Source organism: Epinephelus fuscoguttatus, linkage group LG5 (genome assembly GCF_011397635.1).
Source record: "Epinephelus fuscoguttatus linkage group LG5, E.fuscoguttatus.final_Chr_v1".
Taxonomy (NCBI): domain Eukaryota; kingdom Metazoa; phylum Chordata; class Actinopteri; order Perciformes; family Serranidae; genus Epinephelus; species Epinephelus fuscoguttatus.
The window spans coordinates 8,425,917-8,444,101 of record NC_064756.1 but is presented as its reverse complement, the minus strand read 5'-3'; the positions used below and the strand labels follow the sequence as shown (position 1 = coordinate 8,444,101).

At 40.9% G+C, this 18,185-nt stretch overlaps 1 protein-coding gene across 1 annotated transcript; it reads left to right on the top strand.

Moving 5' to 3' along the window:
- Positions 1-12,966: 12,966 nt before the first annotated feature.
- LOC125888858 (homeobox protein otx5-like) lies at positions 12,967-15,451 on the top strand. The gene is made up of 3 exons (XM_049576490.1): positions 12,967-13,086; positions 14,388-14,539; positions 14,819-15,451. Exons 1-3 carry the CDS (start codon positions 12,987-12,989, stop codon positions 15,449-15,451), a joined length of 885 nt encoding a protein of 294 aa, XP_049432447.1. The 5' UTR covers positions 12,967-12,986.
- Positions 15,452-18,185: the final 2,734 nt, after the last annotated feature.

Here is an 18,185-nt window from a genome sequence, read left to right as displayed (position 1 = left end):
GGACTGCCTGCCAAGCTGAATGGACCCAGGGCATCGGGTAGCCGGGCTGTGTGTGTGTGTGTGTGTGTGTGTGTGTGTGTGTGTGTGTGTGTGTGTGTGTGTGTGTGTTGGGTCACGGCGTGGGGATTAGGTGTGTGTTAGTGATTGAGGGTGACAGCGGCCCTAGCATTAGGGGCCCTGTGGCAGATTTCGTAGGCCTGTTTTAGACACACTAAGCTGGATTTACCAGCAGCAGTGTGTCAGCAGTGATGCAGCCCGCCTGGACCTCCTACAGAACACACACAGACACAGACACACAAATACACACGCACACAAGCACACACACACACACACAAATAGAGCCACGTCACCTCTGACCCCACCTATCTACCTGCAACCAGTCTGACGTCCCATCGTCCATTTCTTGCTGTGTGTTTCTTCCCTTACTGGTAACAGTTCAAAATGTCTTCCTGCTGTAACGTTTCTAATTTCCTTTAGTTTGTTTCGATCTCTTCACACTACAGTAAACATGCTGAGGAACAATGGACTCTGTGGTGCACGCAGACCACTGTAGCATGCTCCAAACATCACCCCTCACCGCGACCCCAAAACAAACATTAGGGCCCTGTCAGTGAAACTTTGCCGATTTCTTAAAAGAATAACTACAAACAGTGGATTCCCTTATCAGCATCAAAGTTAATCAGAGCGCAGCTTGCTTTGGCGACACTGTGGTGCAAAAGCCTGGTGATACGGCACAGTCAGATGTGATCATGGTCGAATAGATGGCGTAACTGTGTGTTAGTGAGCTAAGAAGCTCACAATGTTCTGAAACTAATATGTAAAATAATTTCTCTCTGCCTGTCTGTGGTGTGACTTTCTGGCCCTGAAAGATCCAGTGTGTAGGATTTAGGGGTAAATATGGTCAGAAATGTAATATATTATAATAAATATGTTTTCTTTAGTGTATAATCACCTGAAATTAAGAATCATTGTGTTTTTGTTACCTTAAAATGAGCAGTTTATACCTACATAGGGAGCAGGTCCTCATCTATTGAGATCACTATGTTTCTACAGTACCCCAAAATGGACAAAGCAAACACTGGCTCTAGATAGAGCCATTTGCTTTTTCATGACAGCCACCATGGTTAGCAGCCCCTCCATGGTTAGAGCATCGGAAAATACACTTTTTTTTTTTTTTACATGAAAATACTTTATTCAGTGTTTCCATGTTTAAATCAACAGGTCTGTTTGTTCTGGAGAGGAAAAGACCTCTGCAGATTATTTGGCTTGCGGTAAAAACCTCCTGAAAGTCTGGAGCCAGTTAAACAACACACCTTAAGTTTTCTTCATAAGCATGACACCTAAGACTTAATTTTTCCTAAAGTGAGGGACTTACTAAAGGGTGTTGCAAAGAATGCCCTTAGTTAAGTAAAAATGTTATGGCATTTACTGCATTGAAAGAAATTTTACAGTGGTAAAATATGACAGTTTCCACCACTTGCCCTCAAGCTTGTGACACCTAAAGTCTTTTGTGCAATGGTTTAACTAATTTTAAGGGAGACCTTAAGTATAAGACCAAGATAAGAAGAACATCTGAAATACGTAAGAGAACATTTTAAAGAAATCTTAAGAAAAGATGTGTTTTGTGCAACCGATTTATTTTAAGATGCTTTAACGTGGACTTTAAGGAGAATCTTAACTTAAGTCAGTGGCTGGCCCCTGGATCTTGAGTCATCAGAGGAAAAAGAAGAGTGCATATTAGCAAGTGCTGGGCTAGCTCCTGTCTCCTACGAGCCAAGGAGCATCAGAGAAACACTGTTTTGTAATGTGAAACTGCTTTATTCAGTGTTTTTACCACTTTAAATCACTGTGTCAATTTGTTTTGTAGAGGAGGAGACCTCTGCGGATAATTCAGCTCACTGTAAAAACTTCGAAACATCATAAATAATCTGAATATGACATAAGGTGAGCACACATTAAATTATCAGAAAAAATAGGTGAGAGCACATCAGAAGATGCTAGCGGCCTGTCTCCAGTGAGCCAAACAGGGTCGGAGAAACACTCATTTTTAATGTGAAACTACTTTATTCAGTATTTTTACTGGTTTTATTCACGTGATCCATTTGTTTTGGAGAGGAAGAGACCTCTGTGGAAAATTCGTCTCCCGGTAGAAACCTCCCGAACGTCTGGATCTTAAGTTATCACATATCTGCAGGTGCTAGCAGCCCATCTCCAATGAGCCGAACACAAACACTGCTTTATAACATGAAACTTCTTTATTCACTGTGTTTACTGGTTTTATACACCTGGTCCATTTGTTTTGGAGAGGAAGAGACCTCTGTGGATAAAAGCCTCAAGAAACAAAGAAATAATTCTGACCGGAAGAAGTTTCAGCTGGTTGCAGTCTTTACTGCCAGATGCCACTAAATCCCCCGACATGCTACACACTGTTCATGTAAAGGAGACTTGAGGGTGAACAATCCAGACAACACATGCAGCTAAATGTAAAGGTGAGATGGTGTAGAGGTGTTTGAGCCTCTCCCAAATTTTTAAATGACAATTTTCTGCATCTGTTCATCCTCAGCTTCTCTACAGTGAAGCTGCATGTTTGGTGTACATGTGTAGTCACTTTGTATGTGTTAACGCAGGGGGTATGTGAGGCCACTGTGGCCCCACTTGTCAGCACACACATGTGCCGATGCATGATCGTGTGTTTCTTTGTGCACACCTTCGCCTGTGTGTGTTTGTGCGCACACTGGTGTGTATGCACACTCCCAGATCTCTGTTACAGCCTGTCCATTGTGAAGGAGAGTGTTGAGCAAGATCCTGACCCACCAGCGGGTACTAATCAGACGCATTCCTCAGGATTAAACGGCCAATTAACAATAAGAGAGCCATTGTGGCCCCGTCTCCTTGTGCGTCACAGTTAAAAGGTTTTGTGTGTGTACGTGTCGCACTGAGCGCGTGTGTGACTCTGTGTGTGCGCGGGCATGTGCTCTTGTGTGTGTTTCAAAAAGCACTCTTTGTGATTCTTCTACAAGCATGTTGCACTTGTGTGTTGCACCACTCAGGTTTTAAATGAACATGCACGCTATAGCCCCATTAAAAAAACAGATTACATATAAATTGTGTGCATTTTAAACACACTCATGCTGTGGGTAGAGTGAGAGATGGCGCATTAAAGGTCCTGCATGCCAAATAGTGGCTGCAAGTCACAAGATGTGTATGTGTGCGTGTGTTTGACATAGTGTTCCTAATGATGCAAGTTAATCCAGGGTTTGTTCAGGCACCAGCGGCAAGTCCACCTGGCCTTTACATTTACATTTAATGCAAACAATATAATGGACAATATTTGATTCTGTCCATTTGTGTGCTGCTGTGCATGCAGTGTGTATGTGCATTAAGTGTATCTTCCATAACCATTCTTCTGTGTGTGTGTGTGTGTGCGTGTGTGTGTGTGTAGGGTGGGTATATGCATCAGTGTGGCACGTGTCGGAGTGTGGCAGAGGATTAGTGAGGCTCAGGGCCTGTTGCTCCACTTCCATGATTACTACTGCTGTCTACTGCCATATGGGGTGGTGGGGGTGCAGGTGGAGGCGGGTGGTGGTGGGGGTGGTGGTGGTGGTGGGGGTGGGGGTTGCAAGCTACTGTACCACGCTACACACACACACACATACACACACACACACTTAAACTCACCCCACCCACCTCGAACCCACACCAATAATGTCCCCCTCCACACCAGCACACACATGCTCCCAGAACACATGCCCAGAGGGGGTTTACACACGCACACACACACACACACACACACACACTCCTTCATAAGGCAGTGCATATGAAACCACGCATGAATGCATATTCGAAGAGCTTTGTTTTAACAAGTTGAAGACTCTGTGTGTGTGTGTGTGTGTGTGTGTGTGTGTGTGTGTGTGTGTGTGTATGTGAGATATCTTGTTCATACACCTGATCGCCCAAAAGCTAAATAAATTATTTTTATACAAGATGGTGCATCACCTAAGTCCGTACAATGTAAAAAATAAGTTTTACAAAATAAAATAAAAATAAAGAAAAGTAAAAATTAATATTAATAATGATAAATAAAATATATAAAAGATTAAATCTTTATAAGTTTTGAAATAAAATTCAAAAAATAAAATAAAATTTAAAAAAGTAACCAACTTAACTGCAATACAATTTGAATTATTGAATTAAATATATTTAAGGAAATTTAATCAATATTTCTCTTTTCTTTTGTTGGTGGTGTTTTGACTGGACTTACAATTTGTCATTATGAATTATCAGTGAATAATAATTTGACTGTAGAGACAAGTCACCTGATAAGTTACCAGTTAACGCTTAAAGAATACACGCTTACTGCTGCCATTAAAAATGGTCATGCTGCAAGCTTTTTCATAGAGGTAATTTGAACAGAAACATTTGATGCACCCCTGGTGTTAGAATAAAACATTTACCGTAATAACAGCCTGGATTCACAAATACAACTGACACTGCTCATTTTATCTAATTAGAAGTGTATGAGTATGAGGGCATGAACAGGTGTTAACTTGCTAAAACCCCAGACAGTGGTCAAGGAGGGGGCTAAATGATGACAGAGGACACACACACACACACACACACACACACACACACACACACCACCTGCCGCTGTCTGCAGTGGATTAGAGATCTGTCTCCTCTCAGAAGACAGCAGGACACACACATCCACGCCGCAGGGGGTCCACTGTCTGAAATTGATCAAGATGCTGAGGCCAGACATTATTTACAGATGAACTCATGGTCACAGACACGATGTGTGCACCAAAGACTGCTGTGAAATATATCTAATAACAGAAGAAAATGTCACCTGAACTGAAGTTTGAACAACCACACAGTTCTCAGCTGGTTAACAAGCCTCAGTCTGGGAAATAAGGTCTCACTACAGGCTGTTCCTACAGTCAGTTAGTCATCCTCCTGGGAGCCATGTTACTCTGACTGAGCATCGGCCTTCAATGGATGGTACCAGCCACTGTTTGTGTGGCCTGTTGGCTTAATAGTCACAAAGCTGCATGTTCCTGCTGCAATTCTTTTCTTTACTCTGAGTTGGAGCTGAAAATGCATATAAAAATAATCTAAAAATAAGTTAATAGATGAATGAAGGGAGAGACTGGAATGGGTGTGAGATTTTTCCCTTAAATATAAATTGTGTGAAAGCATAACTGGGGAAAAAATACTACACATGATATATATTTACAAATATAGAACCATGAATGAGCAAAAAGCTTTGGTACGGTCATTACAACATACTTCATGCAGTGGCGGAACTTCCTGTAGATCAGAAGTCTTCAACATTTTTCAGACCAAGGACCCCCTACATAAGGCTTATTGAGTTGCACTTGAGATTATTCTCTGAATATTTTCGGGTCATCTCTTGTTTGCGGTCGCCTGTAGCTGCTAAGTCAGCAGCAGTTGTCGCATGGCTATGTGCATTAGCCTTACCCTTCCACATTCTCATGGGTGGTTTCTGAGGAAGACGGTGTATCAGAGATTCTTGCTCGAAAAGTTACAAAAATTATGGCTCGTACAAATGATTTACGCTCAGAGTAAAAATACAATTAATTGGCCAATATGTTTCAGTATGTAACCAGTTCACTTCATAGTTATGAAAAGGTGCCGCACAGTGACTTAATGCTAGCCAGCTAACATAATTGCACAAGGTTTCATGGGTAACATTTAGCCTGTCATTATTATTGTGCATTGTAAATGAAATGTGTTTTGAGCCTACACCGTAGCCTGACGTGCACCTCCCCAAAAATGTAGTCTAACTACACGTCATGGGGACGCACACCTCCTGTCTATTTTTGTAAGCTGAAACCCTCAGTGGAAACAAAGCTTTTATTTACTTTAATTTCACAGATAAACAATAAATTGTGAAAACAATAAAGCCTCCATAAAATAGCATTTTAAGTCTTGTGTGTGATTTATCCTGGCTTCATATGAGCAGAGGAAATCTCTGCTTGTTGCTAGGGTAATTTATACAATGTAAAATGCCATAGACTTGTGCTAATAACGTTAGCATGTTGCATTTGATTGCAAAACATGTTTAGTATAAGACAGTTTTTTTGTCGATGAACCTTGTGAGTTGTAATGGAACCAAATTATGTCATGTTACCTTTGTTAAATGTTACTGTTGTCCCTGGTTTTATATGAGTAGCGGAAAAGTTTGCTAGCTGCTAGGCTAATTTGTACAATTTAAAATGCCATGGGCTTGTGCTAAAAACATTAGCATGTTGCATTTGTGGGGAAAATGTGTCCAGATAAAGACAAGTGTTCTGTCTGTGAATGCTGCGAGTTATAGTGAAGCTGATTTGTGTACTTGTGTTTGAAGTTGTTGCTATTAAGCCATGTTTAACGTGTGTTTAATGTGTGTTTTTATGCGTGTTTTATGTGTGTTTTGGGTGTGTTAAGAATCAACTAAACTTTACAGCACTTAACAGAAACCTCCGCCGCCAACTAGTGTTTTGGAGGTGTAACTGCAGAGTGACATAGACACCACCGCACAAGTATAAATGCTCACACATAAGGGAAATGTTGTGGAGAGCCATTTGGGGTACAGTACAAAAGTAGAACATTTTTAATTGTTTTTTTCATATTTTCATTGATTGTAAGTTGTTTATTTGTGCTGATCGAGATATAACTACAAAAGATAACAATTATTATTTTAGGTAATATTTTAGGTTTGTTATGTGCACTACACTATTAATTATCAACACTGAGCAACATAAACTTAACTTATATAATTAAGCTTTTGCTGGTAGTGCTAGTAAACAAACACTCACATAACCCTGTAGGTTATATATATATATACTTAATAGAGAAGGTAGACTTGTACACTTATGTAGTTCATCATTATATAAGTGTCCGCAGCCTGAGTTTATCTTTAGCTTAGACCCATGACAGACTGCTGACAAGTCTTACTATATGGACACAGACACACGCATGCTCACATATACTTATACAAACACTAATGGCATGTAATGTCAGTCTAACAGCAGGGACATTTAATGTAACCTGCATGGGACCTTCATCATCTCATATGGCCCATTGTGCTAGATGGAAGAGGAGTGCTGTGCAGAGAGACACATGGTCTGGCCTGGACTCACGCAGAGTAATCCTCACATCACTTTAATGAGGAGTTGACACACGGTGACCTCGAAACACACACACAAGCACACACACACACATACACACAGACATTTTTTTAACCATATGAGCATAAAGACAGTTGCAGTAATGTGATACATATCCATTTAAAACCAAAATCAAACTGATTTCAAAAGCAAAAATGCAGCATATCAATTGTTATAAATGTAAAACAGCAAAACCAAGAAAAAATTCACAGCAAGACCCTCAGAAACTCAGACTCAGTCTGTTCCAACGCTCCTCCCATACCCCCCTTCCCCATCTGCCTCTCCCTCTCTCTTCTTCCACCTATCTCTGCCCTGTTTGATCATCACGCACCCGTTCACTTCCTTCCTTCCTTCCACCCCACCCCATCCGTAACTTTCCACCCAGTTTCCTCCAGTAACCATGTTCACCTCCACCAGTGCCTCACAGCGACCACATGCTTTCCTCCTGCTCTGCCTCTCCATCACACACACCCACACACACTTGACTGTGGCCCTCTCTGTTAGCTCCACTCCTTCCCGTCCCATAATGCCCAGTTACCTTATCAACAGTGATCGATCCAGCCACAGAACCGAAAGTCCTGCTTTCTGTCCCTGTGCAGCGAGCGCTCGGTTCTCTCCATCCACCCTTCCTCTGTCAATCTGGCCACAAACCCCTCTTTCCTCCCTTTATCCCGAGGTAAGATACTTACTTTTCAGATAAAGCATATTATGATAAATCGGCTGAACTCTGTGCGTGTGTGTGTGTGTGTGTGTGTGTGTGTGTTACTGTCACACACACACACACACACACACACACACACACACACACACACACACACACACCATAAGCACACAGTGTGCACACACGTACAAAAATACAGTGTGTGTATCGAACAACATGATGTCAGAGGTACTTAACAGCTGGAAAAGTGTTAGTGTGTTTATATAATGCATGTGTGCGTGTGTGATTTTGGGTCTTTTGGGACGTGTTCTGTGGTTTATGTCGTTAATCATTCAATAATGGAGACACAAATATGATTAGGAGCCTTTCCTCTTTTCGTGTTTTCATCATGGGCATCATCATTAACAGCACATTGGAATAAAAAATGCATACACAACAAAGTCTGCTTTGTCAGGGAGGATTCTGGGAAAATTTCATTACTCTCAGTTTTCTCAGGGGAAAAAAACAAGGCCTGTACAGTAGTTTTTGTTCATAAAAAGGGTCTAGAAAGCTTCATCAGAATGATGACTGTAGTGAAGTCTGAGTCAAACTTCATTTAATTTGAAATCCTTTTTCATTTTGATCCATCTGTGTGTTTCTACAATAGATTCAATAGTAAAAGACGCTGCTGAAACATTCAGTATATACGCAGGTAGCTATGCATATGCACTGACCACACGGACGAGGAAGACTGTATGTTCCCTCTTATACTATAATTGTCTAGAACGACTGCTCTCTGCCTCATAGCCATCAAAGGATGCGCCATACACGTCTGCTAATGAAATGGGCCGAGGGAAATAGTGGAGCATATGGGCAAATGTTCTTCAACCAAGTGGGATGGAAGTTCAGGTCAACAAGGGGAATAAAAGAGTTTGGAGAAAATGAAAACTAAATGAAAATACAATGGCTGTGTTTGCCTCTGGGACGTGTATGCGTGCTTGTTTCAAAATGGGATGTTTATGAAATGCCTGCCCTGCGTGTGTGTGTGTGTGTGTGTGTGTGTGTGTGTGTGTGTAGAAGTATAGATTAGATGCACTAAGCCTCTTATGTGCTGGTTGTCCTTAATTTGTGTCTGCTCTGGGTCCTAGTGCGTCCAGACTACCAGCAGTCCTTCAGCACGGAGCCATTTCCACACAAACAACCACAAAACATCACATGTCGTGCAGCAATAAAACATATAATCTTAATCTTAAAGTGCATTAATATATAGTACTTATCTTTGGCAATGTATAATTATGTAAATATAACCATAAAACAACCCCCACAAGATTAAACTTTTCTTACTCTGTAACTTGTCGAGGGAAAAGAATGTCAAATGATAACACTGAATAAATCACAACCAATGCTCATAATGCTCTGATGAAGGTCTAATAGACGGAAAACTCAACAATCAAGTGAAACACTGCACATCTTTTCTACCAGTTTGGACTTATTGATGTTCCCAGCACCTTGCCAAGACCAAGCTGGGTGGAGCAGTTGTTGTTCTGCATCATTAACCCACAATACAAAATTCTGTCTTATAAAAAAACATGGACCATCTTTTTATCATGCATATGCTGTGTAAACCAGAGATTATGTCATCTCTATATTTACAATGTGTGACTGTCCAGTGCTTTTTCCACTTTTAAATTTAGGGTGTAATTTAATGTAATACTTGCACAGTGTTCCTATCCCAAAATCTGTTATTTATCACTTTTATTGTAAAGAAATGTTGCAGTAACTCAAAAGCAACACTCATATCTTTAGTGGTGGGAAGTAACCAGAAAGTATGTAATTAGATTACAGTTACTGATCAAAATGTTGGTGATTACAAAGGAGTTACATCCAGATATATTCTTTATGTGTAGAATTTAACATTTTATCTGTTGCTTTACATCTTTTTACTGTACAGGAATGCCTTCTTTTGCTATATAATTTTAGGACATTTTTCAGTTTTGTTGCCCAGTTTAAAAAATTTGGTAGAAAAGTAATCACATGTAATACGTTACATTACTTTAATAGAGTAATTAAAATAGTTACATTACTTATTACTACGACTTAGATTTTTAACAGAGTAACTAGTAATCTGTAAGCCAAAAATTTAAAAATAACCCTCCCAACATGCATATTCTATTATTTTCAATATTTTACAATGTCACAATATTTTAGAGACATATAGAGCTAGAAATTAATGTATTTTTATTTAATTTTTGAATTTTAATTATTTTTATTTTTTACCATTTTATGCTATTTTCGAAATTATTTGTATTTATTTATTTATTTATTTATTTATTTATTTATTTATTTATTTATTATTGGCGCGCACAAATGCCACAGTTAAAGGCCTGTTGTTGGCCTATTTGTCCAAACTTTATGTAGTGACTTTCCCGCGCTATTTTACTCGATGGATGCAGCTAATTACTTGATTAACTGCAACTTTTTCGGCCTGCCATTATCTTAAGGTATCGTGTATTGTTTTTATATTGATAAATAGAGCATGAAGAGGTGCTGCTGAAAAAAATAGCCATTTTTAGTTTGAGTTAAGACATAAAATAGGTCATGGTAAGTAATTTTGTTTATTGTTTAAAGCTTCACAGTCTGCAGCCTTTAAATCAAAATATCACTGTTAAAGTAAAGTAAAGTACATGAACATGTTTGTTTTAAATATGATAAATAGCCTACATTGCTATATAATGCAGCTGAGGAGTCTGGTGGCTGCAGGTGCGTGAAGTGTGCGCGCGCACGAAAATGTTGCGCGCAGTGTCGCGCGCTCTGAGGTCTCTCGCTATTCCCGCCGGGTTTTTTTTTTTTCAGTCGGAGGTCTCGAGACATTCTTGTCCTCGGACTCCCCACAGTTACTCCAATATCTGTCCTGCTGGCTGTGAGCTCACCTCAAGCTGCTCGAGCTACAGCAACCAAACAGCACGAGATAAACAAACAAACAAACAAACAAAACGTACCTGGAGGTGAAGCGTCCACCGGAGACGGCAGGTATCCAAACGTCAACACCACACACACACACTCAAATACGGCCCTCCTGCACTCAAACAGCCACACACACTCTCCTCAGCAGGTGAAGACATTTTATTGAGAAACGTTCAAACACGCCGGTAAAGTCTCTCTGTCGCTCTGTGTGTGTCTTTATATCTCCGCTTTGGCTTTACACAGCTAGATAAACCCCTTATACAGTTTGGGCTGTAGCTACATGGGTCTGTGTGTGTGCGTGCGTGTGTGCGTGTGTGTGTGTGGATTTTAAACTATAAGAAATCCGATTCAATTAACAAGCGCAGAGAATCGGCTTTGGACACTGTGAAATTGTCCCGTAGAGGAGGATGGCACAGGACTAACTAGCGCACAGAGAGGAGACACAGAATACACACGGAGTCGGAGCAAACAAAACCCTGGAGGCCTCTGCTGGAATATTGTGAAGAAATGAATAAAACAATAAAACAAAATACACTTTTTATTACAACTATCTGACGCTTGGACCAGGATTTAACAATGGAAATATGTGTCACTGTGGAGTCTTTAAACAAATTAAACATGTCCTCTCTTGCCTTAAATTAACTCAGCAGCTACTTAAACTTATATTTAACATTTTATTTTAGTAGACCATTGGCCTACCTGTTGCCCGCTTCGTTTTCATTTATAAACATTACTATATGTAGCGTATATTTTCCTGTATAATACATGATCCTCCTCTGTAGCTTGGTGCGTAAATTTGACACCAAATATCTATTATGTAAATATCTTACATTTACATCAAGAATAATTATGTGGGTCCACCATTAAAGTGTTACACATGATACAAGGCAGAACATTATGATTATTATTATTATCATTATTTATTATTATTGTTATTGACTGTAGTGAATGAATGGATGAATGGGCCGGAGGGAGCATGTTGGGGATCAGAAGGGGATTTAAAAGCAGAACAACGCGCTCTTTGTGCTACTTCTAATCCGGCCTGTACCCCCTTCTCCGCCTCTAAGTTGCTCTGTCTCTGCCACCACACTCAGGCAGGGTCGCCCAATTATTTTAGGAGGCCAATTTCGAAAAGAGGTCGTAACAATAAAACCTGGAAAAAGGGAAGAAGAAGAAAAGATTGAGATGGGAACTTAACATTCACCGTAATTGTTTTAAAGTCAGTTTGCCAAGTGCCAAACTAACTCTAGGCGAATTTTGTCTACATTTCTTTCTCATTTTAATCATTTAAATTACTCGTGACCATGCAGGCTATAAATCAGCAGGTGTCAGTGACAGAGCTACTGTGACGACAAAAAGTGGCCTGGACGTTTTAACAAATATGAGACATATAAAATAAACCGGGTCACTTCATATATAGCACTACAGGCCCAACATGAATACATGATGACCGTTTACGTGTGCGCGCGTGCGTCTGCGTGAGCGCGCCCGAGAGAGGGAGGGAGGGAAAGAGGGAGGGCGAGAAGGAGGGAGGGCTCTGGGTGTCTACTTGGGTAAGAAGTTACTTCTAATTAGCCAGCCTCTTCTTGCTCGCCTCACTTGTCCACTGTGCAGATCCAGATCCTCTCCTCACGGACCAGGTACCGACAAGGGCCCCGACACTTTTCAGCGCCCATCACACCGCAGTCGGCTAAACTGCTGTGGAACTGCTGCGTTTGGTATCTTTCATCACCTGGCGACGCCGGTGCGCAATTACGCACGACTTGGATGGAGAAACTGCGCTTTGGCACGGGTCTTCTTTAGTTAACCTTTATTTATTTTTTAATGTGGTGTCTTTATTTATAGTCTTGGGTTGATTTCAGTTGTTGTTGTTGTACGTGTGTTTTACGCATCAGGTTAAAACAGGTGTAAAGGCGCACTGCTGTTAGACTCACAGTTACAGGTGCCTGGTTTGGATGCACTGAGTCAGAGTATCCTACAAAGGCAGTAAAGGACAACCAGCTAGGAAAAATAAAAAACAACAACCAAGTGACAAACAACCCAGGGTGAAAGAAAAACAGAGAGGGAGGGGGTGACAGAAAAAAACGAGAGAGAGGGAGGGAGAAACAGAGAGAGAGACACCCCCTGGAGACTATAGGAGACCCGGCCCCCGGTCTGAGAGAAGGAGAGAGAGAGTGAGGTAGTGAGGGAGTGTTTTAAAGCCAGCAGGAGGCATGATGTCCTACATTAAGCAACCCCATTACGCCGTGAACGGGTTAACGCTGTCCGGCCCGGGCATGGATCTGCTCCACTCCGCCGCCGTTGGATACCCCAGTAAGTAATGACTGATTACTTCTGACTGTATTTTTGTTCCAATAATTTTTAACCTGTCGTTTCGTTGTTGTTTCAAGTGAAAACTGTTTAATTTGAAACACAGACAGTGAAAGAATTCACATAAAGTGTCGTTTGAAGTTCGCGTAAAATGCTCTTTAAAAAAAGCACAAATTCACTTCTATATATATATATTTTAATTTAGCTGAGAGGTTATGCTTTATGACTATGAATAGATGTCTGATTCTTCAGCCACCAGAACATGTGTTCACTTGACCTATAAGTTCAACGGATTACAGAGTCAAAAAACAATAAAAAAAAACGTGTGTGAATGGAAACGCAGGCTGTTCTCACACCGACTTAACATCAGCACAGACTCCAATCTGTTGCTCTTATCATGTAACCTATTTACAAAACGACTCTCATTGTATTTTATCTTCTGGCATTATGTTTTTTTTCTTTTCATGAATGAACACTTCTTATATTGTTTGGCCTGATCAGCATCTGCCATCCTTGAGAGGAGAGTTTGAATGAAATTATGCCGAGGTTTGGCACCGATGACAGAAGGCGTGGTGGGCCTTCTTGACGCAGATTAGAGTTTGAATCAACGAGGAGCTGAGATCATTTTTAAAATTCTGAAACTAAGCTTTGGAGCGACTTTCGTTTCTTCACTTTGTATATTTCGATTTAAACCATCTTAGCTGTGAGAAATAAAACCATAAGACATTTTTATCTGATTCTATCCAATAAAAACATCGGTCATGAAGTAATTATTTGACTCAAGCCTCCATTTCTTAGAGAGGCCAAAAGGGTGCGATGAAAATGATGATCGAAACGAAAATGTATTCAACTTTAGTGAATATTTTGTGAGACATATTCTGTAAAAAAAAAAAAAAAAAAAAAATCGATATTCTCGGGGTAACATTGAGTTTTATTATTTTAGTATTTAAGAGAAAGAAGTCATTCAGGTTCTCTGATTCATTAGCAGTCCTTGAAACTTTATTTTGTGGAGTTGTTTATTGAAATAGCCTTCTTTAATTATAACTTTAAGGGATTTTAAAACCCTAAAATAAACTAGAACTTGTAATATTTCCAGTCAATCGGCCTGTTGGATTGTGTAGACATTCTCGAGGTTTATTTATTTATTTATCTAATTTTTATTTGTGTTAAATGTTTGAACCAACACAGATTGTTACAGCTATAGTGCAGCAACAATCTTTTTTATGCCAGCATAAAAGCAATGTAATAACAATAATAATAAAAGTAATATTTTTTTTTCTTTAACTTTTTATGTTTCATTGTAGGCACCCCGCGTAAACAGCGTCGGGAGCGCACCACCTTCACACGCGCACAGCTGGACATCCTCGAGGCTCTGTTTGCCAAAACCCGCTACCCAGACATTTTCATGAGGGAGGAGGTGGCCCTCAAGATCAACCTGCCAGAGTCCCGAGTGCAGGTAACACATTACAAACCAGTTTTACGACTGTTTTAGTATTTTATTATGCTTTGATCAATAATAATAATAATTTTGTATGTCAAAATAATAATAATTATACATATGGCTCTTCAAAAAGAAAGAAATGTCTGTATGTGTGTGTGAGAGAGGGAAATATATCCCGACCAGGTACCCAGAGACCCAGGTGTCCCCACAATAGCACCTTCTTAACTGTTTATCTGGATTTGTTTATTCAGTAGGGATTTTAAACTGACCCCCTGCACCCCTGCCATCCTCCAGGTTTGGTTCAAGAACCGTCGTGCCAAGTGCCGCCAGCAGCAGCAGCAGAGCACAGGCCAGTCCAAACCACGGCCCCCTAAAAAGAAGGCATCCCCTGCTCGTGACGCCAACACTGAGGCCAGTGCCAACCCCACCAATGGACCCTACAGCCCTCCACCCCCTCCTCCAGGCACCGCCATCACCCCCAGCTCTGCTAGTGCCACAGTGTCCATCTGGAGCCCAGCCTCCATCTCCCCGCTGCCAGACCCCCTGTCTGCCTCCACCACCCCCTGCATGCAGCGCACCACCACCTACCCCATGACCTACACTCAAGCCCCGGCCTACAGCCAGAGCTACGCAGGCTCCTCCTCCTACTTCACTGGCCTGGACTGTAGCTCCTACCTGTCCCCAATGCACCCGCAGCTGTCAGGCACTGGAGGTGCCCTGAGCCCCATCACAGCCTCGTCGATGGGTGGGCCCCTCAGCCAGTCCCCAGCTTCGCTCTCCTCCCAGGGCTACACAGCCGCCTCGCTGGGCTTCGGAGCTGTCGACTGTCTAGACTACAAGGACCAAGCTGCCTGGAAGCTCAATTTCAATGCCACTGACTGTCTGGACTACAAAGACCAGAACTCCTGGAAGTTCCAGGTCTTGTAAATAACAAGAAGTGGGAGGTGGGGAGGGAAGGGGTCAGGGGTCAGGGGTGAGAAATTGAACAAAATCAAAGTAGGGTGACGAACCCCAGATTAACTTTTGCTGTTTTTTAGAAGACGGAGGAGACCTTGGGGCACAGAAATCAAATAATCATATCAGTTGAAGAACTAATCAGCTGAATTAATATCCTTGTTTTGCTGTTTCAGAAAAATGTGTGTGGAAGTAAACTGATCTGTTGATGCTTGGCTTGGTGATTGTTACAAAGAGATGACCGTAGTTTTCTTTAAGTTAAGCAAATCAGCCTGGAAATCAAGGAAAGGCTGCATTCAAGGAAAACAAGATATCTGTACAAGAAAATTTAATTAGTGAGAAAGAACAACAGCTTTAATTCTGCAGCTCAGACGTGTTAGGGTTGAAATTTTTGTGATTTAAAGACAGTATAAATATAATACTGATGACAAGAGAATGCAACATTTTGACTGAAGACTCAATAGTTTGGTTTTTTTAGAGATCTTGTCCATCTGATTTGTTTGATAGAGCTGAATTCAGAAACTTCTCAACAGGCTTTGACTTGGACCACATTTTAAGCAGAGCTTCCAGAGCACATCAGTTTCAGCAACCCACAAGTTTACTGCATAGAGAGCCTTGAAATCGACGTGTTAAAGCACAACAACTGACTCATGTTTATTTCTTCCTTCTAGACTTTGTCTTGTATTTTCTGTGATGTATTTTTTTAAAAAAAAAAAAAATAAAAGCTGCTTTTCATCAGCGAGCTGACTCAAAAAAGCTTCGAGCCAAACGACTCATCTAACCCAACCTGACACTTTCAGCAGGTGTCTTTACAGGGTGGCCACTAATTAAATACCACGTGAAAAATGTTTAGAAGACAGAAGCTGATGATTCCCAGTAGCCTTGTGTGATACTGATCCCCTGCAGCCTGTGTCTGACACAAGCCGAGGGGGTAGAGTTGGTCACTGGAGTGACTGCAGTACAAACCTGTTGCCTTTGAGCATGGTTGAAATCATTAGCAGAATGGCTCGTGCATTGTTAGTTTAATAGGATCACTTCCAGACAATTTGTGCAACAATGGTCGCTTTGTGGCCATTGGCAGCCGAGTACTCCCCCCCCCCCACTCCATCTCACAGTGTTTGCATGAGGTTAGTGGATTGTTGAAGCAGTTCTTGAATCTACAAACGACTTTATTATGAACTGATTTGCTGATAAACTGCTCCAGTGAGGCGTTCGATGGGAGAGAAGACTGCACCAGAGAAAGGGAAGGGACTGGGCCGCCATGCAGCCCCCCCCTTTGCACAGAGTGTTTGGTGCCTCTTTCAACTCCGACCTGTAAAGATGTGATGGGTACCACTTTATGTGTTTGATGTATTTGATTTTTTTTTTTTTTTTTTTTTTTTTTTTTGTATTAGACTTACACAATATTGTTTCTTTAAAAAATTGTGAATTCGTTAAAGTAAAAATTGTGGTAATTTGTTTTGAAGTTGATATTATTATTATCAGTATTATTACTATTATCATTAATATTATGTCTTCAGCTGACATGGACGTTGCTAATATACTTTTTTTTGTTCTTTTGTAAATATTAAAACTTGAAAATGCAATCATGTCTGCTATCAGCAGCGAGTTGTTACGCAGGCGCACCACCCAACAGAATCTCTTTCTTTCTTAATTTCTATAAAACTGCCAACTTTTTATTTTTTTCTGTTTATATTTTTTCTGGTTTCTGCTTCTTCTTCTTCTTTTTTTTCAAACTCAGGGGTTTATCCAATAAAAGTAGCAGTAATAGGATACAATGCTGTTCATGCTTCTTAATCATTTACTGTACTTTTATCTTTTTTGCATTACTATAATCTTCTCTGCTTATTTTTCTGACATGAATTATTTTGTATATTTCATTTGTCTCCTGTGTTCGACCAGTCTCACCACTACCATGCTAGATAGCTACGATGTTTCTGAGACATTAAACGACTTCATTAAAACTCTGGGGTCATTGTGTTCTGTCAATCGATGGTAGTGTTGAATCAAGGTAGGCTCCTCGAGGCCTTCTCTTTCCTTTGGGGGCCACAGTGCGAGGAAAAGGGAGACATCCAGAGAGGGGAGATTGGGAATCAGTTTCTGGGAGCGTTCCACTAATCCATACAAGAGGTTGAGTGGGTATAAGGCAGAGATGAGAGGGAGCAGGGCAGAGAGGACAGAAAAAAGATTAGAACTAACAATAATACTGAGTCCCACCGCTCACACCAGCCCCAAACTGCAGCACCAGAGATGGGCAGATTATTTTGGATTGCTGAATGTTCCTGTGTACTCCTGCCACTGGCAGGCCAGAGGGTCAGCATAGTTGGGGTTGTGAGGAGTGCACTGGATGAAGGGTTAGGGATGTAATTAGCTTATGGTGTGTTGAGATGCTCGTTATCTTGGGAAATAAGGCACAAATCCCAATGACACAATACACCTATTAGAATTAAATGTGATTTACCTATAATAAATGGTCCAACCCAACATGAAATACTCACTGCTGTCAACAGGTATCTTGAGCCATGTTAGTAGCATGGCTCTAAGAATGTCAATGTCAGTCCACCACTTTGGTCCAAATTGAAATACCTCCACAGCTATTGAACATATTGCCATGAAATATACAGGTAATCATGGTCCACAGAGGATGAATACAATGACTCTGGTGATCACCAAATGTCTGGTAAAGAGGATTGTTGAATGGGTTGCC